The sequence below is a fragment of the Felis catus genome, chromosome A1, assembly GCF_018350175.1.
Source record: "Felis catus isolate Fca126 chromosome A1, F.catus_Fca126_mat1.0, whole genome shotgun sequence".
Lineage (NCBI taxonomy): Eukaryota > Metazoa > Chordata > Mammalia > Carnivora > Felidae > Felis > Felis catus.
In genome coordinates this window covers 121,051,235-121,074,920 of record NC_058368.1, presented here as the reverse complement: position 1 = coordinate 121,074,920, position 23,686 = coordinate 121,051,235, and the positions used below count along the sequence as shown (strand labels likewise).

Here is a 23,686-nt window from a genome sequence, read left to right as displayed (position 1 = left end):
ATTGGTCAAGTTTCTTAGCCTCTCTGCCTCTCATTTTCTTTGTGTCACTGACTCATAGGTTGACAGGATTAAATGAGACCAGGCAAACAGTGTGCTCAGCGCACCCCAGTAGGGCCTTAGCCTTTCAGTAAGCATTCCTTTCCTGTGATTTGGATTCTAGTTCTCTGTGTATTGCTGACCACCCTGTGACCTAGGGAAAGCTGGTTTACCCTGATGGGCTCTGTGTCCTCGAACAATATTAGTAACTTTTAGAGGTGATGGGAAGAGAAAGTAAAATGTGCTTTGAGAAATCCGAACAGGCACGAGGTGAGCCCTTGCTGACGTTTCCTCTGGGTCACTGACCATCCACTGAATGGGGAAGGGGGATGGTGCCTGGTTGTGGGAGTCCCATTGTGAGGGTCCCCTAGTCTGACTTGGGTCCACATAGAAATCAGTAGCCGCTTTCCAGGCCACGGGGAGAGTGGGGGGGAGTGCCTGACAAAAAGGCAGTCATTTGTCCCTAGCTTTCTATGTTGCCTCACAGAATCCTCAGAGCAGTCCTGCAGGGAAGCATGTTTGCTCATTTCCCTCACTGGGGAAGCATATAGGCCCAGAAACAAACTCACTGAGGCAGATAATCATTGTGGAAAGAGTTGGAGAATTCCAGGTTTAAATTCCAGGTTGGTCACTTACTCAATCTGTCACCCTGAGCAACTCCCTCTCCTCTGAGGTCCAATTCCCTTACCAGGAGCTGGTGAGAGTGAAAGTATCTTACCTGGGAGCACCTTTGGGAGGATTAAGTGGAGTAATGTAGGTGAAGCCCCTGGCAGCTAGTTAGCCCCTTAACCTCAGTGTTGTTGAGATTTGGCATGATAGGTTTTTGACTGAAATAGGGCTTTCAAAACTTATATGTGAAGACCCAGGAGACCGGTCTTACATTTAAAGAAAATTGGTGATGTATAGAAATTGATGTGGGTGAAGAGAAGGGGAGAGACAAAAGGTAAAAGGAGAATTATCTGAGCGTCTATTGGATTTATTTATTCTGTTAGAGAAAACAAGCATGCTGGCAATCACTTTCTCTCTCAGGATAGGGAAGAAACAAGACAAAATTATGACTGAGCTGAAATTTGATGAATAGTGAAAAAAGTGCTGATAAAGGGAATTGATAGGAAACTTGCTGTGTTTGAGTTGGTTAGTTAGGAGTATAAGAGTTGGTCCTGGACCCCTCTAGTACCACGTGCTGAGGCAGTTTCGCCTCCATGGAATGGAAGTAGAAAGCTTCCCAGCAGTGGAGGTTTCTAAACAGGCAACAGAATTTCGTTTGTCAGAAACGTCATGGATGGCACGTGGCACGAGGTAGGAGGCTGGTCTCTTGATTGGTTAGTAGTGAAGAAGCCATATTTTGTATGAAGTCCAAATCAGGAAAAACAAAACTATATATAGGTCATGTTTAGAAACTAAAAATGAAGATAGGCTAAGGAGTTACGTTGGAGGGATGGGGAAGGAACTTTGTAAAATAGGAAAACACCAATGACTAAATGCCTTTTAGCTAATAAAGTAGTCATGCCAGGTCAGAGTTTAGTTGAAAAGCGGCAGTATAGAAATGACTTGGTAACCTTTCATCCGGATATTTGATGCCAGGACACCTGTCTGAGTCAGATAGGACACCTTCAGTTCTTTGCTAAGAGTTTCCTTTCTGGACTAGATAATATAATGTCATTTCCAATGTTTAGGTTTTATTATTTGGGGCTATATTCTTTTCCTTTACCAACTGTGAGATTGGTAAATACTCTCTTTCAGGGGAGAGGAAGTTTTATTATGTGAAGCAGAGACATCTGAATTATTGTATCAGTTAATGTCCTGCAGTTACACCTAAAGATTTTGGGTTGCTTATCAAAATAAAAATGAATCTTACGCAAGAGTTTATTAGCTACGATGGGAAAATTGTATTGAAGTCATACATGCAATCAGATATTCCTACTTGAAAAACACTGTATTTAAAATAATTTGTAGAGGTGATTAAATATTGATTCATATATTAAGAATCATGCCATTTAGTTTGTGAGCAGGGCTAAAATATCTGATTTATTTATCACGCTTTCTGAACATAGTCAATAGGGAAGGCAAGAACAAACCTTGCTGTGTACCCAACATTAGAATAGGTGTTTTCATACATGCAGTCTCATTTATGCCGTCCACCCATGTCAAGATATCCTGGCCCCTGGACTCTCAATCCTGATTGCTTTGGGTTAAATTGAGACTCTTTGCTTCTTAGTTACTGTGTGATTTTGGTCTGGATGCTTAATTTTTCTGAGCTTCAGATCTCGTATAAAAAAAAAAGATGATAATCCTCTAAGGCGGATAGAATAAACAAAGCCAATGGCAGTAAAGCACTCAGCACAGTGCTTGGCATTCAGTATTTGCCAATAATGTCGATTATTATTATTGTTTGATGTTACCCCAGTTTTACAGATGAGGAAGTTCTATATATAAAAGAATTAAACAACATCAGATTAAAAGATGCTTTATTGGGCAAAAGATGTCTTCCTGGAGAAGCTCTGAGCAGTGTTTTTCTTACCTTTTGATGAGAAAACTGGATTCAGATTCCTCCCTTTCCTTTTTTCATAGATGATGCCCACTGGCCAGGTGTCTCCTGGAGCCTACTTTCTACTGGGGGAAGGGAGGGTGGCAGACAGTACAAAATATTTTTTTTAATTTTTATTTATTTTTGAAAGAGAGAGAGAGAGAGACAGAGCATGAGCGGGGTAGGGGCAGAGAGAGAAGGAGACACAGAATCCGAAGCAGGCTCCAGGCTCTGAGCTGTCAGCACAAAGCCCAATGCAGGGCTTGAACTCACAAACCACGAGATCATGACCTGAGCCGAAGTTGGACGCTTAACTGACTGAGCCACCCAGGCGCCCCAAAAGTACGAAATATTTTTAAAAGCATGATAATTTTTTTATAGTGATGAATGCTATAAAGACAGTAGGACCAAGTTGTGATCCACACTGTGGCCAGGCTGACCTAGGGCAGTCAGGGTTGTCTCTGAGGAGGTGCTGGGTGAGTTGAGAGCTCTGGCCGCTGGAAGATCTGGGGGTGTTCCTGCCAGAGGGAAGTGCCTGGAAGAGAGAGGAAGTGAGCTTGTTGCATGAACCGAAAGCAGACCTGTGTATCTGCAGGGCAGTGAGCTGAGTTGGAAAGCCTTGCAGCCATGATAGTGAGTGTGGATTTATTATAAGAGCAATGGGACACGACTGAAGGTTTGAATAGGGTTCTACACAAAGTAAATGAAGAGATTCAAAGAAAGTTTGATGTAAATCAATTGAATGAAAAAAAAAAAGAATAAAAAAAGGGAAGTAAACTTTATATAAATCTTTTTATCAAAAAGTGAGTTTTATAATACAAATTTCAGCATTTGACTTTGCACTTTCTAAACCCCTCTTGGCTAATCCAGATTCTTCAGAAACCGTTTTAAGTACCACGTTTGCTGGTCAGTTATTCTCACATCATTCTCCCCCGCCCCCCGCCCCCCCCCCCCGCCTTTTTTTTTTCCATACTTTCATTCTTTCCTTGTTCTGTTCTTTCATCTTCTCTGGCAGCCCTTGTTATTCTGGCCTTTTCCACTGCACTTTCAAGAATGCTAACTACTAGGCAGATTACACGGTCATTGTAACATTCAGATTCATCAGCTTGGCATTCAAAAGTAATCAGTTTATCCATCTTATAATCCATCAACATCAAGTACCTTTTTTTTCAATTTAAAAAAAATTTTAAATTTATTTTTGAGAGACAGAGAGTGAGGAGGGGAGGGGCAGAGAGAGGGAATGAGAGACAGAGACACAGAATCTGAAGCAGGCTCCAGTCCCTGAGCTACCAGCCCGACGTGGGGCTTGAACTCACAAGCAATGAGATCATGACCTGAGCCGAAGTCAGATGCTTAACCAACTGAGCCATCCAGGTGCCCCAACATCAGGTACCTTTTGTGAGGCAAATTATGCACCCATCTTTTATCATGGTGATAATTAAGTGAGCAATTCTTGTTTTAAGAGCTCCCCACAGATGTGTCTTTTGAGAACTGCTTTAGAACTTTACAATTTTTATGAAGCCTAATATTACTCTCTTTGGGACCTCCTAGGTAAATCAGAGCTTCCTCAGGAGGTATCAGTTAGATAACAAAATACATATATTGTCTGGATCTGGCCGCCTTTAGTTCCAATTTATTCTGGTTCCTCTTCAGACAAGCTTTTTGTTTTCCTCAATAATCAGCTATTTCTCAGAGACTCTTAGAGTGGGGGATCTGGGAAGTGTTTTGAATCTGTGGGATTCTGGGAGGCCTTTATGGGGGTACAAGGATGCACTTGGACAGCCCAGTGCTGGTGTTAGGGAAATGGGACTGTGAGGGCTCACTCACTCATCTGTACATTGGCAAATAGCAAAAGATAGCCTTGTAATAGAGAGAAAAAAAGATCTCAGAGGGGAAAGGAATAATAAAATCATGCTGGTTTATGGTTTGTCAGTCCAAAAAGCTTTTAAGCCATCTCTATAAAGGTGGATTCACTTAATGTTTGTTCTGCATTTCAGGCATCATTGTGTGGTAAGTGGGGTAAATTTAGCCTCTTTAAGCCTGATCTCCTAGGGGTTGAGTTTTAAGCACTGGAACTTTATTTGAAAGGGCTCTTATCGATTGGGCTTTTATTTGGTACCTCCTTACTAAAGAGAGGTACTAAATAATGGTTTGGCCTCCCTGTTAGGTTTTTTTTTTTTTAATTCACTTTATAGGTCTCTCTCTCTGCCCCTGTTCTCCACCTTCTATTTCTAACTGTTCTGCTTAAAAAGACTAAAGTGGTATGAGAGAGGGGAAAAAAGGGAAAGAAAAATCAACTGTCACATTGTGAACATAATTGATTCAATAAATAATGTCTTTCAATTCCCAAGGCAAACCTCAAAGTCTTCACTTATGTCAATTAGTGTTCAGCTCAGTAAGTGGTGGCGTTCTTAATTTAGACGGATGGGGAGAGTTCACCAGCGCTCACTTCCGAAGGAGGGACTGTGCTTTTCTGGTTTTAAAAACACACCACCAGATATATGGGCCCACTCTGCAAAAAGAAGGTTGAAACGGAATTATTGTGGCCGTTTTTATTCTTCCTGAAAATGGAGGGAAGGCATTTAATTATTGTTTGGGGTTTTGTTGAAACAAACAAATGGAAATAAGGGAAGTAAGATCTACTAGACTGTATGCTCCATACAGGGGTTTTGTCTTGTTGGTTCACTATTTAATCTCTGGTGTGCACAGTAGGTGTGTAATATTTGTTGAGTGAATCTGTTGATGATTGAAGAGAGTAGAATGAGGGCAATTCAGATCTTAGGGTAAGAATTCAATTACATTTTATTCCACTAGTGGTTTCATTCCCCCCCTCCCTCCCCCACTTGCTCCTTCATTTCTTTTCTAATTCTTTGCGGGATTGCAGGGTGTACCGTGTCTTCCAAAATGATTAAGGAGGACTATTCCATCCATCCCCAGACTGGCAGAGTTGGAAGGGATCTTGGAGGTGATGTCAGGCTGCCATTTACAAGTTCTAGTAGATGAATCAGTTGTGCTTCAGAACCACAACTGGAAATTCTGATTGTGTGGGTCTCAGCAGGGTTTGGGAATCTGTATGTGCCTCTGTGAATTTCTCTACCAGTTCCTGTTCAGTCCCTGTTCGGCCTTGCTGTCCCCTGAGCTGTCCGATCTCGGTTACTCCTTGGTAAAAGTGATGCACCTGAGGTACCCAGAAGAATTCCCGGCAGGGCTGTGACCAGGATCCGCCTCTCTCCACCCTGATAGCAGTGCTCCTGGTCTTGGAGCTTGCTGCTTTAGTTTACCTCTCTCTGTGCTCCTAGCATTCGATCTGCATCCTTTGGTGCTTTTTTCTTGCAGGACAGTGGCAGTGTTTGTGGCGATGGCTAGCCACAATCTAAAGGACCATCTGAAACCTCAAGGAAACGTTACATTTTGTTTTGTGTACTTTGGTACTCAGTATATTTTATGGTCTTCTCTAGAGGCTCCCTTCTTGCTGTGGTGCAGAATAAATCCCTGGTAGGAAGCCCCTGTCTTTCTCTTGTGGCTCACTCAGTGTTTTTCGGGACCTGCCTGATCATGAGAATCACCTGGGTGCTTGTTAAAGGTACAGAGCTCTGGGGCCTGCTTGAGTCCTATTAAGTCAGAGTCTTCTGTGAGGGGCCTGGGGACCTGTGTTTATTTATTTATTGATTGATTGATTGATATTGTAACGTTTATTTATTTTTGAGACAGAAAGAGACAGAGCATGAACGGGGGGAGGGTCAGAGAGAGAGGGAGACACAGAATCTGAAACAGGCTCCAGGCTCTGAGTGGTCAGCACAGAGCCCGATGCGGGGCTCGAACTCACGGACCGTGAGATCATGACCTGAGCCAAAGTCGGACGCTTAACTGACTGAGCCACCCAGGCGCCCCTGGGGACCTGTGTTTTAGGTTAGCTTGGGTCATTAGTGTTCCCTGTAAGCTCCTTTCCCATCCCTGAGAACAGTGACTTCCATTCCACCAGATCCAGCTCTGACTTCCTTAAAACCTTTGTTCATAATTACACCATCACCCTGTCTTTCTGTCTGAAGATTTATCCTCTTGTCTGCACAACTTGGTCTTGAAGGAGAAGGGAGGGAATATCTGCTTTCCTCTTTCCTCCGGAGTTGACTTCGACTGGCTGGTGGGTGACAGGTCGGCATGTGCAGTCACAGAGTGAGCACGTGGGAAGGGTCAGGGGGGCCTCTGAAGCCCGAAGAGAGTGCCTGTGTTCTTGCCCTGCTTTATTGCTCAACAGATGTATGACTTTGGGAAAATTGCTTAAACCTCTTGGAGTTACTGTTTCTTCATCTGTAAAATGGAAGTAAGAATTGTGCTTGTTCTGGGGTTTTGTGTGTATTAAATAAGGCATCCGAGGCCAGCTCTCCAGACACAGACTCTGAGACGGAGACTTTTGTGCAGAGGGTTACTGGACAGGGCCCTCAGAAACAACTCTACCAGGGGAATAGGGGAGACAGGATTATGCAGGAGGTGAATGTGAACTGTGGTAATGTTGCAGTGAAGGTCTCAGCTGATCCCATGGGGACTTCTAGACATGGAGTGCCCTTCACTGGTTTCTGGAGTTAAGGGAAGAGAGCTGGGCCTTTAGACCCCTATGTCCACCAGTCGTTGGATGTGGGTTGCTCCTGGAGAGGGGACGTGACCTGAGTTTAGGCAGCTCCCTTTGGCTGAGGGCTCTGTGCCCTCAGCAGCCTACAGTGCTGGCAGGTGGGGAAGGGGAGCCGAGAGGCTGGAAGGGTGTCCATGGTGCCACTGCCCAGGATGGAGCTCGTGAAAACCTGAGCAGCCAGCACAGCACATTTATAAATGCTCAATAAACACTAATTATTACCATTATTATTTCAGTTCTGGCAATGTCACTTAGCAGCTGGACCTGTGTTTTGAGAAGTTACTTGTGTTCTCTTGGACTGCTTTCTTATGTTTAAAATGGAGATTCTAAACTCTCCTGTGCCCACTTCCCTTGAGTAGTTCTGAGCACATGTAGAGAAAATGTATGTGAACTTGGTGAGAAAAATACTATAAAAATGTAAGGTATGACCATGAGCCTACTTTTCTGGAATGAGTCTATGGCCATGACTTGGATTCCTTGGAGGGAAAGGGCTGTGATAAATGTAAAAGTGCTTGTTGCATTTTGATTTTTCTTTCTTCTCTCTCTAGGGAATTAGAATAATGGAGATGCTGCTAAAGGAACAGTGTGGTGCCCCCTTAGCTGAATAAAGAATCCGCAGTGAGTACCAAAAACAAAATCAGAATTCTTTCCTCCAGCCATGTTTTCAGGCTCTTAAGCCCTGTATTATGCGTCAGCCTCCCTGGGCTGTTCATGCTGTACATTTCCCAGTTATATGCAGAGGATCCTGTCTCACAGGTGTTTCGTTTTCTGTTCAGTACCTTCATTTACTTAGTTCTTTGATTTTCAGAGCAGTTTTGTACCTCGCGCTGGGTTACAACGGCATTCAAATTGTTGAAACCGCTCAGCACAATCCAGCGTGATTACGCTCTGCAAGGTGCCATAGATTTGTAGACTTCGGTGCAGGATTAACTGAACCTTAATTTTATTGTTCTGGGGACAATGGAAGGAGAGGGTTAAAGCTGTCTTTGAAGTAGGAAGGAAAACAAGGAAGGGGCATGTTTTGATTGGCCAGTGAAATAAATGTATTTTGTTAGTCATGTATATACTTCCTCTGGTTGGCAGTGACTGACTGAAATGCTATTGAGAAGGATTCTGACATTTTGAGCATAATATCAGGCTCTGGGTAAGGGTGCCTGAGTGATTAGCAATGTTGGCCACGGGCAGAGGATGGGAGAAAGCGCTAGCGCTAGAGCTCATACCGTCTCTAGTGTAAGACAAATGCTGTAGGGTTCACAGGTGGCAGGGGGAGTTTAGACTTGCTTAATTTTTTTTTCTTAAGTTTTTATTGTCTGCATGAAGAAGGGTGTCCATAGTGGAAAGGACAGACCAGAGTTATTTTTTTTAAATTTTTTTTTAATGTTTATTTATTTTTGAGACAGAGAGAGACAGAGCATGAATGGGGGAGGGGCAGAGAGAGAGAGGGAGACACAGAATCGGAAGCAGGCTCCAGGCTCTGAGCCATCAGCCCAGAGCCTGACGCGGGGCTCGAACTCACGAACCGTGAGATCGTGACCTGAGCTGAAGTCGGACGCTCAACCGACTGAGCCACCCAGGCGCCCCCAGACCAGAGTTATTTAAGAGAGAACCAAAGCCTAAAATAAATGAGTGTAATGGATTTGCATCTTCCCAAATTTATTGGAGTTAAATTTTTAACATGTGAGAGAAGGTAAAGCCATTGAGTAAAGCAAACGCTCTCTTGGGTAATTCATCATTACCTCAGATTTCCCTTATGTTGGCTTAAAATTGTAGGACACATAGTTTTGTATAAGCAACCTTGGACTCTAATTGTGATCTAGAATAAAGTTTGAGAACAATTAACCAAAGAAAAAACAAAATGAACATTTATGTACAAGTACTTCAGCACTGAGTGCATGCTGGCAGATCTATGAATAGATTTATTCATTACTGGGGAGGCTAAATAAGATAATTCCATTTAGCACAAGCATGGCACATGGCAGGTGCTCAAAAAATGTTGAAATGGGATCTAAATATGGTCTGTTCCTAAATCCACTCTGCTCTTGGAGAACATTTTTATGAAGCATTTTTGTGAGGCTCACAAAGCACCTGGGTGCAGATCCCTTCTTATCCTGGAGGGTGGGATCTAAAGTCAGCTCCAAGTGAAATGAAAGACTGGGAAGGGACTCCACTTACAACTATACGCTGGTTTCCAAACTTCAGGTTAATGATTTTGGAACATCACTGAACCTCAGAATCCTCTGGAGGATTTGTTAAGCGTAGATCGGTGGGCCCCACTCTCAGTTTCTGTGTAAGTAGGTCTGGGGTCGGGTCCTAAGATTTGTGTTTCTAACAGGTTTCCAGGTGATGCTGCTGTTCTTGGTCCAGGGACCACACTTTGAGAACGATTGCTCTAAATGAGGTCTCATCTCTGAATGAAGACAGATTAAATATAAGGGCACCAAGGAAGCTAATAGCTGGGGTTTTGAAATTGTTGTCATGCAGTCTATTGACTTTAGATTAATCAGAGGAATGATCTTCTTGTGTGGTTTTTCCCTGATTTTAGGGTCTCGGTGGTTGTTTAACTGCTTTTTTTTTTCCCCCTGCTTAAATGTGGACAAGCTCCACAGTGGTGTAAAGACGACTGAAAACAACAGAGATGAGACTCACACCAACTTGTGTTTTTGATTTAAAATGCTGTTAGTGAAATGAGCAGATTAAACAAGCTTACTTGTTGTCACAAATACGCATGTTCTTGTGGGTTTGCTTGTTTTGTTTTTACTGTGGTTGAAAGCTGATCAGGGCTCTTTATTGTTTCTAGTAACAACTCGCTCTTCTCTTTCAAGTGAAGGGTCTGTGAAGGACAGTTGCATTCAGGGCATTTAATGCAACAGAGTGTTTGAAGGATTTACCTAATTCAGACTGTTGTAATTCATGACCGGGTGTCTCAGGGCAGTAAATGGAAAGTAAGGGGAATATACTTTTACCACATGAATTTACAGTTACTGCCAATTAGAGCTTGTGGCTGAGGCTTTAAAGCTTTTTTTTTTTTTTTTTCAATGTCCACTTCATTGAAGTATTATGCATGTACAATTAAATTCACCAATCCCAAGTGTACATTTTGGTGAGTTTTGACAAATAGGTGTAGTTACGTAAGCATCACAAAAATCGTAACATGCAACACTTTATGGCTTTGTGGTGCTGCCGTGTTTTTGCCAGTTTGTTGCTTCCCTTTTTTTCTTGACTATTACAAAGTTTTGGCAAGCTTGAAATGTGCCTGTTTTAATGGGACTTCTTCTGTTTTCAAAAGTGGCTCTATGGAAAATGGGAGAATGGTTGTGGGTTGGGGGAACTCTACTGTTTTTATGAGCAATAAAATGCCACATTAAACGGAAGGGGGGCAGGTATCAGGGCTAAGGCTGTAGAAGAAGGGTCAGTCAGTTGTTGCCCTCAGGCCAAACCCAACCTGCTCTCTGTTTTTGTAAATAAAGTTTTATTGGCACACAGCTATGCCCCTGGCTTTGTTATGGCTGCAACGGCAGAGTGAATAGCTGTGACAGAGAGCTCTTCTCCAGCAAAACTTAAAACATTTATTGTCTTTTAAGAAAAAGCTTTCTGTCCTGTAGGTTGTGAGCGTGCCCTCTCCTAAATTAAGACCAGGGAACCTGGTAGTGGTTGTTTAGCCTTTTTTTAATTTTTTTTTTCAACGTTTATTTATTTTTGGGACAGAGAGAGACAGAGCATGAACGGGGGAGGGGCAGAGAGAGAGGGAGACACAGAATCGGAAACAGGCTCCAGGCTCTGAGCCATCAGCCCAGAGCCCGACAAGGGGCTCGAACTCCCGGACCGCGAGATCGTGACCTGGCTGAAGTCGGACGCTTAACCGACTGCGCCACCCAGGCGCCCGTTTAGCCTTTTTTACATTGCATTTGATCACATCTTACCTGTATGCCAAAGTTAATAGTTTATTTTGTCTGTATTAGCTTTAACATCACCACTCAGCTGATTTTATTTTAAGGCATAAAAAAGCACTGAAATGATCACAACAGTCAAGTTAAAATATCAGAGGCAGTGATCATTAAAATTGCTCATGAAGTTCCAGTGCACGTGCATAATGGAGTAGAAATGTAAGCATTTTGTGTGGCAGATAAGGTAGCAGCACTGTGATGTGGCAGTAGTGTAGGTGCTGGGTACAGTCAGTGTACTCAGTTTGCCAGTTGGGGAATTTTGCAGTTCTTAAAAACAACAACAACAACATTCCATGTGGTTTGCATGAATGCGCATAGGGAGACATTATTTACTATTTTTATATCCTACCACATTTCAAATTTGCATGATTTAAATTCACATAGAATGTGGCCACCTTGGATATGGTGCCCAGTCCTAAAGATACTCCCCAGAACTCTCTGGCCGTGTATCCACGTGGGCATTTGAAAATTAGAAAGCTTAGAAGGTGATTTTATCATGAACCAAAATGGAGGCACATACATCTCAGTAACCAATATGCTTGTAGAGTTGCTGCTGACACATCCGTTTGATAGATTTTTGATTTCCTGTCAGTTTTGAATAAAACAAATAGCCCTGACATCTGTTTGTTCTTGCCGCTGGCAGTGGGGAGACACGGCTCGGTGAGGTTTGATCACATAGCAGAGTTCCTTCACGCTGGAAAGATTAAGACCTCCGTTTTAGCTATATCTTAACTCCCCTTTGAACCAGCTCCTCTGGGTAGCTGGACTTTATAAAATAAGGTGCTGGCTTTGTTCGAAGATCATTAGGAGGCAGAAATGCAGTTTCTTCCAGAATTATCCACAGTGATGGAATTCAAGTGACCCTTAAGAGTTGCTTTAGAAAAGAGGCAAATAAGTATTGATTGGGGAGACCTGTTTATTAGGTGATAAAGCCAACTTGCTTTCTCTTGCAGGGGACCTGTGTTGTCCTAATTTGCTCAAGAATCACTTCTTGGCCCCAACACATCACTGATGCAGTTTTTGAAATCCAACTTTAAGGATATACTGTTGGCAGCTTCAAGAAGAGGAGACCCTCCTTCCAGGACATGAAATGATACACTCCCCTGGGAGTGTGCCTCAGATAGTGGCACTCATGGACATGAGACCTGCTAGCTGGGTTTTTATGGCACAGTCTCTTTATGATTTACAAATAAAGGAAAAAAAAAACCATAGAAGGTGACGTCTGCCCTTCTTCAGGATGTCCTGCTGACTGCCTGGTGACAGTGTCAGGGAAGCCAAGGACAGGCTGGAGGCCTGGCCAGTGGTGCTGGTGCCCATATGTTATCAGCCTCATTGCTCATGGGATTCATGAGAAGATTCTGGGACGGATAAAGGAGTTAAACCTGATGCCTGATGCATGAGTGTCCTACAACAGAAAGGAATATACCAGGCCAGTGTTGAAGCTAAGCTACATTTAGAGTAATGTTTGGTTCTCAGAAATTGAGAGCATTTAATGTCTACCCATAAGTACTACTTAACTGTCACCAGTATGGCTTTTATAATGTAACCTGTCCACAGTGTGATTTGGTCTTCTGAAAGAACATGGGTTGGAGAGCGGGAAGGCAGGGGGTGACTTTGGCATTATGTGACATGGAACGCAGCGTGAACCTCTCGGTGTTTCCCTGGCAAGTGGGGCTACCTGGGCACAGGTGTTCTGTGTAGTGATGATTAGACAAGGAAGGGAGTTTAGTATGAAAAGCACAGGTTTGGGAATTTGACGGAACAAGTGTTACCACCTACTAGCTCAATGATTGATCATCTACATAATTTTCAATTTTTCCAAAGCTCCTTCTTTTTCATTGCACAACGAGGTTATAGAATTAACTTTGTGAGGTGGTCGGATCGATTTGGGATTGTGTGTATAGAGTGCCTAGTACGCTGCCTGTTGCATCGTAGAAGTCTAGTACCTAGACGCCATTACTATGTGAAACCATTTTGAAAATGTACTTTTCAAATGTAATATGAGGTAGTATTACTGTTTGAAAATTAGGTGACAGTAGTTTGCATTTACCATGATTGGAAGCCAAAATATAAGTGCACACTACCTAATAGGAAGCTTGAAGAGAGGCAGTAATTTGGAATTCATCTGCTTAAGATAAAAATTGGGCCATTACTGGGAAGTCTTGGGGAAATTCTTCTTTTTTTTTAATATTTGAAAATTTTTCCACTTAGTGCAGTGATGAATATCAAAGCAATTTTATTTTTTATACAAGCCTGCCACTGTGAGCTTCTTCTTACTGTATTTGAGCTGTTTGTGCTGCCCGAGTTCTGTCTTTTAGGATAATCTCTCCTCATTTTCTTAGTGTCTCATTCTTCAGGTGTGTTGGAGAGAAAATGAATGGTAGAAACCAGAACAAAACTTTGACTTCTTTTTCCAGTTTGTCAGCGGCATTTGGTAGGCTTTTGGAATAATAGCCCATTTCGAAAAATAAGAGGCCATGTAAATGATCACAGAGGTGAGACGTTAGAAATCCCTATGACACTGAAATAAACTTAATGCATCCTACCCAACAACCTACATCCTCTGAAGCAGGAGTTCTCAGCTTTTGGTGTTCATTAGAATCACCTAGGGAATGTTATGCACTTTTGCTGATGAGGGTACATCCTAGAGCAATAAATACATCAGAATCTTGGAGATTCTGGGTGGAACCCAGGCATCCATCCATACTTTTTAAAGCTCCCTAGGTGGTTCCCATTGGTAACTAGGGATGCGAACACTAGACTGAATTCTTGGTGATTTTCCGACATTATCTGATTTCTTTCTTAACACCTCTGAGGTAGGAAAGGATATTTGTAGCAAGAATTTTTGTTAGAAATACAAAGAGTGGGGTGCCTGGGTAGCTCAGTCAATTAAGTGTCTGACTTTTGGTTTCACCTCAGGTGATGGTTCATGAGTTTGAGCCCCCCATCGGGCTCCACACTAACAGTGCGGAGCCTGCTTGGGATTCAATCTCTTTCTCTCTCTCTCTCTCTCTCTCTGCCCCTCCCTGCACTCTCTCAAAATAAATAAATAAACTTAAAAAAAAAAGAAATTGAAAGAATGAAGCAGAAAGAGGACGAATTTTTGCTAATTCCTTAAAACCAGGGTGGCCAGTGCAAATGGCTTTGGGGACCTGGCAGGTGATCTGATGAGTCAGGCAGGCTGGTGGCGCCTTGGGAGACCCTGGGAACACATGTCTGTTTAAAGGTGGACAGCTGCTGCCCAGCTCTCACACACTGTTGCCATGTGGCTGTTTTTTCTAGTTAACTCTAATTTCCTGTTTTATAGGAAAAGACAGACTTTTTTTAAAGAAAAGAATTCTCCCAATTTTTACATGCTGGCAGTAATTCAGAATTGTTTAAAACATTGTGCTGGCCAAACCAAACATGTTTTCCAGTAGTTTCCGGCCTCTGCCTCAAGAGTGTCAAGGCCCAGCCTAAACATCCCAGTCAGTTTTTAATTGATTTGCATTTCCCCACTCTGGATGGAAGCTGCATTCTGTCTCTTCTCCAAGACTGCTTTGATATGTATTTTCCTCCCATTCCCAAGAAATCCTCTGGAGTTGCTTCAGACACTTATCCTCTCTCAATATTTTTTTTTAAAGCCTTCTGCAGGCATCCATTACTTCAAGCTTCACATATATGTGTTAGAATTATTATGCTCTTTTTAACATTAATTAGAGCTTGTTAGAGTTTATTTTTATAATATGTCAGAATCCTTTTCCTGTGAGAAAACATTTAGAGATGTCAAAATCAGGAGTACTGCCTTACTGGGCGTATTAGGAACATGTGGGAAGGGGTTAATTCACAGACCAGGCCAGTCTCCTCCTGACCTGGTGTGGCTGGGCCTGAAAATCTCGAGGCAATGATTTTGTCCAGTGATTCCCACACTTGTCCTTGAATCAGAAATCCTCGGGGGAGGTGTGCTAAATGCAGGTTCCCAGGCCCTCCGCCAAAGATTCTGATTCATGAAATCTCATTTGGGATTTCATGAATCCCAAATGATTCATGAAAAGGAATCATTTAAAAGGCAGGTTTTAAAGCAAGTTCACCAGGAGATTCAGCTGCGCTGTTCCACAGACCATATTTTGAGAAACACTGATTTCGGGACAGCGTTTCTGCCCTCCACGTCTCCTATCATGCAAAAAGGTTTTGCAATCATTTGGGCCCACTGATCAATACAGTTGACCATTCAGGACAAAACATAAAGTTCTTATGCTGAGTTGAAACTGACTTTAGCTATCCTTATGTGATTAAGGTGCTTTTACCATGAAGGGTCTTTTACGGTTTCAGTCATATGTGGGTAAAAAAAAGGTGCTCTATTCTTTTTATATAAATTGCTCTGTGTATTTTATAAGCAGTGTATATGTAGTAATATCCTTTTTGTCAGACATTGTAGGGTGCATGGTATAGACACGTCGAGGTTATTCTTTTAAGTTGCACGTCTTTTTTTGTATTTTAATCATTTACACTGTAACACTTAATTTAGTATATATTTCCCTGCTTTTGCAAACAATCTACTAAAGATAATGAAAAAAATTAAGGTCATCACTTATGTTTTTCACTCTTTCAGGTCCTATTTGGGTTTGTTAAAGCCCCTACCGTGAATGACTCTGCTCTTTGAGATCTGCAGTGGTTTTTGCAGGGTGTGTTTTCACTCACTGTTACCTGTTACCTTTCTCTCTGCTGTTACTCTCACCTGCCTCTAGGAACCCTCATCTCCTTCTTTATGGGGCTGGGAAATTATGTCATTGCATACTCTATGTCCAGTAACAGTAAACAGAACCTAAACGAGGCTCTTGAGAGAATTTTTTTCTGAGGACGTGCTGCCTTGACTTGGTGATGTTATTTTACTGTAACTTCCTGATTCTCAACTTCAGTTGTCAAATCTTTGACCTCAAGGTAAGTGAGATGTTGCCACACATGCTTTCTTTTGATCTAGAAGTCATTGTCTCCCTCAATTGTGTAAGTGTTTTTATATGTACAGTTGTATAATGTGAAACATAAGTTAAATTCAAATGAACATTTCTCAGGCCCCTTTTTTGTGAGGTATGAAGTATTTTTGATTCAGTGTTATTGTGATTTAGAGCTATAAATGAGTAGTATAGCTCTGAAATTCAGTCCTGTAGACATTCTGAAATAAAGTTTGTTATGACTCATACTTATGCATGAATTTTACTTTCTTGGGGGGGTGTCACTTGACTCAGCAGAGCTCGTGTGTATCATTGGTAGTGATGATCCTAGTCCTTTGCAGCAGCCCCAGATGAGGCTGTTATACCAATCGTATGATGTCAGCTCCCCGCTTCCCCCAAGGTGAGCCATTAAACTTTCTCCCAGCAATAAACAGAGGCCACTTTTATTGGGTGATCTCAGCGGGCTTTGGGCTAATGGAGCCAAGGTCCGGGGTTGACAGAGGAGAACTGAAGCACAAACAGCAACATGAGGTCACGTGATCCCCCAGAGGGAGGGTTCACATCAGCTCCTTGTCAACTTGCGAGGCTCAGCTCTCTTTTCTGTACTTTGTTTCCATGAGATCCTTTCACTTGTCTGCTTTTTACCTGGGTGTATTTGAGTGGCTTTCTGTGCCTTGTTTCTAAAATGCTTTGTCCAAGCCCTATTGATGTCTTTCTTTTATTAGAGCCTGGGTGCCTTAAGGAGTAGAGTCCTTAGTTCAACCAGCATTTATTGAACACCTATTATTATGTTCAAGAAAAAAGCAGGATTTATCTTGTTCTGACTCAATCCAGGGGTTTCTAGGAGGCTTGCATCTTCATTATACAGACATATGGCGGCAGTGGGTAATGATGGTAAGACTGGACACACGTACCTGCTGAGTAAATCAAACAATGATTGCTTATTTAAAGGATGCACACACACACACACACACACACACACACACACACACACACACAATCAGCCCAGGGCACGCAGTGCGGAGATCAGCACATAAATGTTTAGCTTGGTGGCCCTGAAGCCTCACCAGCATATTGCACGGTTGTGGATGATCCTGTGTGAATTAGTGAGGGGCACATCATAAGAAATGAAGATATTTTTTGGAAGATAACCAGTTTTCTGTACGAGCAGCCTTATAAAGAGAAGGGCGGAGCTGCCCTGCATGAGCCCGTCTCCTCATCTGAGCCACATAGAAACTTCACATTTCATAATGATTGCTGGATAGAGGATATTCAGGCATAAATATCTTTTACCTTCAGACTGTTCTGACTATTACAGCCTGACCCAAGCACATTCCTGAATTCAGGGCTGCAGGATCAGCATAGTGTTTTCCTGATATCTGGGTGGGGCCTGCAAACCCCAAAACCTTCACGTAATCATTGGACAGACTGAGGCAGGTAGAGAGGTGGAATCCTAAGAATGACAAACTCAGTGTGATGGGGGCTTGGAATAGAAATTATATTAACCGAGTGGAACAATTTATAGAAATTTAAAATGTGATAGTTAAATTTTTACATGCAGTATTTCTTACACACCTTGACTGCCAGTCAGAACCCTCTGGGTAGCTTTAAGACATACTGATGCTTGGGTCTCAGCCCCAGAGTTTCAAGAATGTAGCCCTGGCATCAGGATTGTGTAAAGCTCCCCAGCTGATCCTGAAGCCATGGATGGAAATTCCTACCATTGTCAGAACTAATGTCTGTTTTTCCCTGAGTGGGAGTCCTTAAGAAGCTAGCAGGAGGAGGGATGGTAATATGAGACCTCTCGCTTCTAGTGATTTGCCTCTAGGACTTCAGAAAACTACTTTACTGTCCAAGAAAAAAGAGCCCCAATGTCTCTTAAATGCTAGTAGGGGAAAAGTGAACCTAAAAATACTCTGCCATGTGTAGTTTGCTTTGTTGTGACCAAAAGTTTGAATTGCACTTGTTGGAATAGAATCCAATGCGGAGAAAGGATCCCATAATAACTCCAGACCCTTGCTTGTCTTCAAAGGGTTAACCTGAGTTACTGCACTTCCGGACCTTAAGATGTAGCTCTCCAAGCTGTGGACAGGCGTGCTGTGCAGGAGGCGGCAGAGACAAAATAGCAGCCACCATCCTGTTAAATTAAACTCCGTGGAGCTATTCTCCAGCATTCTCGGAGAAGGTTAGAGCCGTTTCATGCCTGCCATCTGTTAGGCTGCTGATGGAATCATTACTTCTTTGTGTTGGTGCCAGGATGAACTTTTAGATCCAATGACGAAGGAGAAAATGCTAACCGTTCAGTTGTATGCTTTTGTTTTCTTATTTTGAGTTTAGATGGTCCCCTAAATTCACAAGTCCATCACTTGTGCCAACAATTGAAATTCCCTCGCTGCCAATTTTGTTTTAGAGGTGTAGGGGGAATTACTTTCTGGGCTGAAGCTCCCCTGTTATTTGTATTTGTTTAAAGATGTAGTCATTAATCTCATCAAAAGCAAAGTGAAACAAAATTTTCCCTGGTCCCCAGGATAGGAGGGGACCAAGAAAGCGCCCAGAAAGAATTAAATGGATGAAATACCCTAGCGTCTAGTCATTGTCCCTGGAAACAGGATATAGGGCAAGGAGAGGGAGAGAAAAAGGGGAAAAGCCTATCAGGGTTATAGCTGCCACTGAGTAGATCAGGGTGAGTGTGAGGAAAACTCGGTTGTCTGATATTTTCTTTCACAAATGACATTTTGGAGAATTAGAGAATATAGCATGGAAGTTTAGAGCCTCAATTCATGTGTTGCTTCCCCCCACCCCCAGTACATATTCATAGATACAGAAAAAAAATTTTTCATGCAACTTTCTCCTGGTATCTTGGTGATTGGATCTAAAGACTTTGGAAAACTTGAGTCCCATCTGAGGCACTAGATGGCTACAGTTTTTAAATACAGTTTTAAATCAGATTAAACAATGCATCAGCTTCCAGTTGGAACTTTTCCAGTATGGAGAGTCATCTCTTTCTATGTGTGAAGTCAGAAGCTAGCGTTATAACTATTTCCTTAGGTGTTAATTGTTCTGTCAAGTGCTATGAGAACCATTTCTTCCTGGAAAAAATAAGTGCTAATGATGTTTTTGGGCCTTAATAGGGCAAGGATTTTACAGAGAATTGGGGAAAGCAGAGTGTCAGCCAGGCATTTATTCCCCCCCCCCCCCATCTGCCTCTGAAACTTCTTCCTGGGGATTGTCACCTGCAATTTTCTAAACAGGGTATTTGTACCCTTGGGAATATTAACCATCTCTACGAGGGATGTATGAAGCCACAAGGCAGATGGACAGAATGCTCCTCTTAGAGCCTTCCTTTTGCTCAAAGATTTGTGGGAAACATTGTTTTTATATTAAAACAAACATAGAACCATATAACTTTGTGGAATGTAAAATTAGAATGGATCCTTAAGTAGAAAAGAAGACTTAACGTCCTTTTGCTTGGAGCACTGCTTAGTATGCTGCCTACTACATAGCAGGTGTTATATTAGGTTGAATCTAATGGAAATACCGAAGAGTGGCAATTACACGTGCTTCAGCCTGCTACAAACGCCTGCAATTAATACACCCCCAGTGTTCCAGGGCTGTCTTTTGCTAGTGAGAGTCACATTCCTCTCTGGAAACGTTGGCGGAGCCCTGATGCAGGCTGCTCCAATCCCTGGGACTCCCAGAATTCCCATGTCCCTTAGAGTCGGCCTGGAATCCCAGCAGCATGGCCCTTGCCTGCCAATATCTTGTGATACAAGATGGGGTAAATCTCCTGTAAACTTGAGCCAGCCTTGCCATCAGGGGCATCATGGATTATTTAGAGGGCCGAGTTAACATACAGCTCTTAGTTGTTGGGGAGGTACATAAGTATGAAGGGTACTTTTTAGGTATTAAAGTTTAAAATCTTTTTCTCTCATTTGTTGGGAGGTGGTCATGTTTCCTCTGTTGTTAAGAGAAAACAGTAGTCAGGCAAATGTTGTTTGTCAGTATAATGTTTTTGACATACCGTTTTTCCCTAAATGGAGGCAGTTCAGATACACCTATATAAACGCTGCTTTTCTAACCGGTCTGTCTAGTGTTTACTTAAGTCAGGGTGTTCGTTAAAATCCTTGAGAAGGGGTATAATTAGTCTTGATGGGGTCAGATAACAAACACAAGGAAAAAATTAATGAAGCAGTGTTTTGATTCTTGATTCTTGTAATTATAGTGGTGCGGCTGGTTCTCCTATAGTGAAGCTTTTACCATTTCCAATAATAAATGTCTTTTCGGGTTGTATTCTCTCACATACGTTTTAACTGTCATCTAGATGGAAATTGCATGGCAGTTGCCAGCAGGAATAACCTTTACTTTATTTACAAAATACATATATATTTCTATTGAGAATATCGACGATGGTCGTACCTCAACTTCTTTGTTGAAAGAACATGTCCTGGTCAGATCTGAATTTCCCTTCACAAAAGTGAAATATGACTATATTTTGGGTAATAGCTTAAGTTGAAAATACCAGAAATTTGAGCATTGATTCAATGCTCAATTATATCCTAGAAACTTAAATTTGAGTCCTGGTTCTATTATGTCCTAGACACGTCCGTAAATTCTCAAAGCTTTGTTCTGTTCATATGGGAAGGAGTAATAATGGGGATTTTTTTTTAGGGTTGTTGAAAGGGTTAAGTGAGCTCAAGACATGTAAAAACTGTTGGAACCATGCCTGGTATGTGGTAAATGCTCAGCAGTCTCTGGAAGAGATTGTGTTAAGTTGGTGTTCCTTAAATGTTTGGTAGAATTCTCCAGTGAAACCATCTAGGCCTTAAGATTTCTGTTTGAAGGAGATTTTTTAAGTTGTTATTTAAATTTAAGTTAGTTAACATACAGTGTAGTCTTGGTTTCAGGAGTAGATCTTAGTGATTCATCTCTTATGTCTGACACCCAGTACTTGTCCCAACAAGTGCCCTCCTTAATGTCCTTCACCCATCTGGCCCATCTCCCCACCTAGCTCCCTACACCAACCCTCAGTTTGTTCTCTGTATTTAAGAGTCTCTTATGGTTTGCCTCCCTCTCTGTTTTTATCTTATTTTTCTTTCCTTGCCCTATGTTCATCTGTATTGTTTCTTAAATTCCACATATGAGTGAAATCATAGGATATTTGTCTTATTCTGACTGACTTACTTGATTTACAGGTGTAGTATTTCTTTCATAGTTTGAGTGCATCAGGGGCTCTTGGGTGGCTCAGTCGATTAAGTGTCCGACTTCAGGTCAGGTAATGATCTCACACTTTGTGGGTTTGAGCCCTGCATCAGGCTCTGTGCTGACAGCTCAGAGCCTGGAGCCTGCTTTGGATTCTGTGTCTCCCTCTCTCTCTGCCCCTCCCCGTCTCTTTCTCTGTCTCTCAAAAATAAATAAACATTAAAAAATTTTTAAATAGTTGGAGAGCATCAAATGCTCTATTTCATTTTGGGTGAGGGTGGTAGTTTGTATTTTTGAGGAATTGGTCCATTTTATCCAAATTGTCAAATTTACATGTGTAGGGTTGTTCATAGTATTTTCATATTAACCTTTTGATGGTCTCCTTGGTCTTTAATGACATGCTGTTTTATTCCTGATATTGGTAATTTGTGTCTTTTCTTTTTTCTTTGTCGGTTGGTAGGTGTTAGTTTTATTCATATTTTAAGAGAATTAGCTCTTCATTTCATTGATTTGCTCTATTGCTTTTCTGGTGTGTTTTGTGGATTTCTGCTTTTTATTATTTTTGTTTTCAGTTGCTTGGGTTTTTTTTTCTCTTCTTTTTCTAGGTCTTCAAATGGGAGCTTAGATTATGTTTTGAGACTTTTTCATTTTTCTAATGTATATATTTAGTGCTATAAATTTCCCTCCTAGCACCGCTTTAACTGTGTCTCACAAAATTGGATTTTATTCCATGTAATATTTTAAAATTTATTTTTAAAATTAATTTTATTATGTGTATGTGTATATATACAGAGAGAGGGAGAGAGAGAGAGAGAGAGAGAGAGAGAGGATGTATGAGCAGGGGAGAGTGGCAGAGGGGGGGAGAGAGAGAGAATCCCAAGCAGGTTCCATGCTCAGCACGGAGCCTGACACAGAGCTCTATCCCATGACCCTGGGATCATGACCTGACCTGAAATCAAGAGTCAGACGCTCAACCAACTGAGCCACCTAGGTGCCCAGTGTATTTTCAAAATATCCCTTGAAACTTTCTCTTTGATCCATGGATTATTCAGAAGCTTGTTGTTTACTTTCCAGTTGTTTGGAGATTTTCCAGCTGTCTTTCTGCTATTGATTGATTTCAGTTTGATTTCACTCTGGTTGGAGAACACACCTGTATAATTTCATGGTGAGGTTTGTTTTCTGGCCCAGGATATGTGTTCTATCTTGGTATATGTTTCATGGGCACTTGAAAAAGAGTGGATCTTCTACTCTTGGGTGTAGCATTTTATAAATGTTGATTGGATCCTATTGATTGATGGTGGTGTCAAATTCTTCTGTGTACTATCTGATGTTCTGTCTTGTGTTATAAATTGTTGAGAGAAGGATGTTGAGATCTCCAACTACAATTGTAGATTTGTCTATTTCTTCTTTTATTTCTTTTGATTGTTTCTTCGTATACTTTTCAGCTCTTCTGTTAAGTACATGCACATTTAGGTTTGAGATATCTTCTTTTTGGTTTAACCCTTTTATCATTATATAATATCTCTCTCTGTCCCTGGTAATTTTCATTGCCCTGAAGTCTCCATTAGCTGGAGTTCCTTTAATAGGAATTCCTATTTCTTTTTATTAATATTTGTATGATGTATCTTTTAAAATTTTTCTTTTAATCTGCCTGTATGGTTACATTTGAAGTGAGTTTTCTTGCATACAGTTTGGTCATGTTTTTTAAAGCATTCTGTTGATCTCTGACTTTTAATTAATGATTTAGACTATTTAAATTTAATGTAATTATTAATATGTTAGGGCTTACATCTTCCATTTTATTTTTAGATCTCTGTTTTTTTTCTTCCTTTGGGTTTTTTGAACACATTTTAGAATTCTTGTATGGTTTGTTCATATATAGTACTTTTCAGCAAATCTCTTTGTATACCTTTTTTTAGTGGTTCTAGGTATCATACATGCATATATACATCTTACCACAGCCTCTTGGTGTCATCATTTTACCAGTTGAATGAAGTGTTGAAACCTTACCTCCCTTTATATTCCTGCCTCTTCATGTTTATAATTAATTGCCTTAAATATTTCTTCTACATTTAGCTGGAACCATATCAGTGTTTTAATTTTTTGCTTAACCATCAAACATAGTTTAAAAGATCCAATAAGAGAAGAATAGTTTACTGTATGTGCCCATATTTTGTTTATTGTGTTCTTTTTTCCTTCCCAATATTCTGAAATTTCTTCTTTTATCATTGTTTTTCTGTTTAGAGAACGTATTGTAGCCATTTTCTTTTTAAGGATAGAATTTCTGGAAACTAAGTTTTTTAGGTTTTAATTAGCTGAAAGTGTCTTGATTTCCCCGTAATTCCTTAAGGATATTTTCATAGGATAGATAGGATTCAGGGTTGATGTTCTTTTCTTCTAGCACTTGAAAAATGTGCCGCTT

General features: G+C 41.4%; 1 protein-coding gene across 10 annotated transcripts in view; it reads left to right on the top strand.

The window, feature by feature from the left end:
• The window catches only part of PRELID2 (PRELI domain containing 2), a 188,831-nt gene that overhangs the window by 52,221 nt on the left and 112,924 nt on the right, over nucleotides 1-23,686 (top strand). For 8 of the 10 annotated variants that reach the window (XM_023256286.2, XM_023256294.2, XM_023256292.2 and 5 more), the window contains 2 exons: nucleotides 7,739-7,808; nucleotides 12,088-12,348. In XM_023256286.2, coding sequence (XP_023112054.1) covers nucleotides 7,739-7,798 — 60 coding nt within the window. In that variant the 3' untranslated portion in view covers nucleotides 7,799-7,808; nucleotides 12,088-12,348. Of the gene's footprint in view, nucleotides 1-7,738; nucleotides 7,809-12,087; nucleotides 12,349-23,686 lie in introns of those variants that run through there. The other 2 variants (XR_002743631.2, XR_006599951.1) reach the window with 1 other exon arrangement.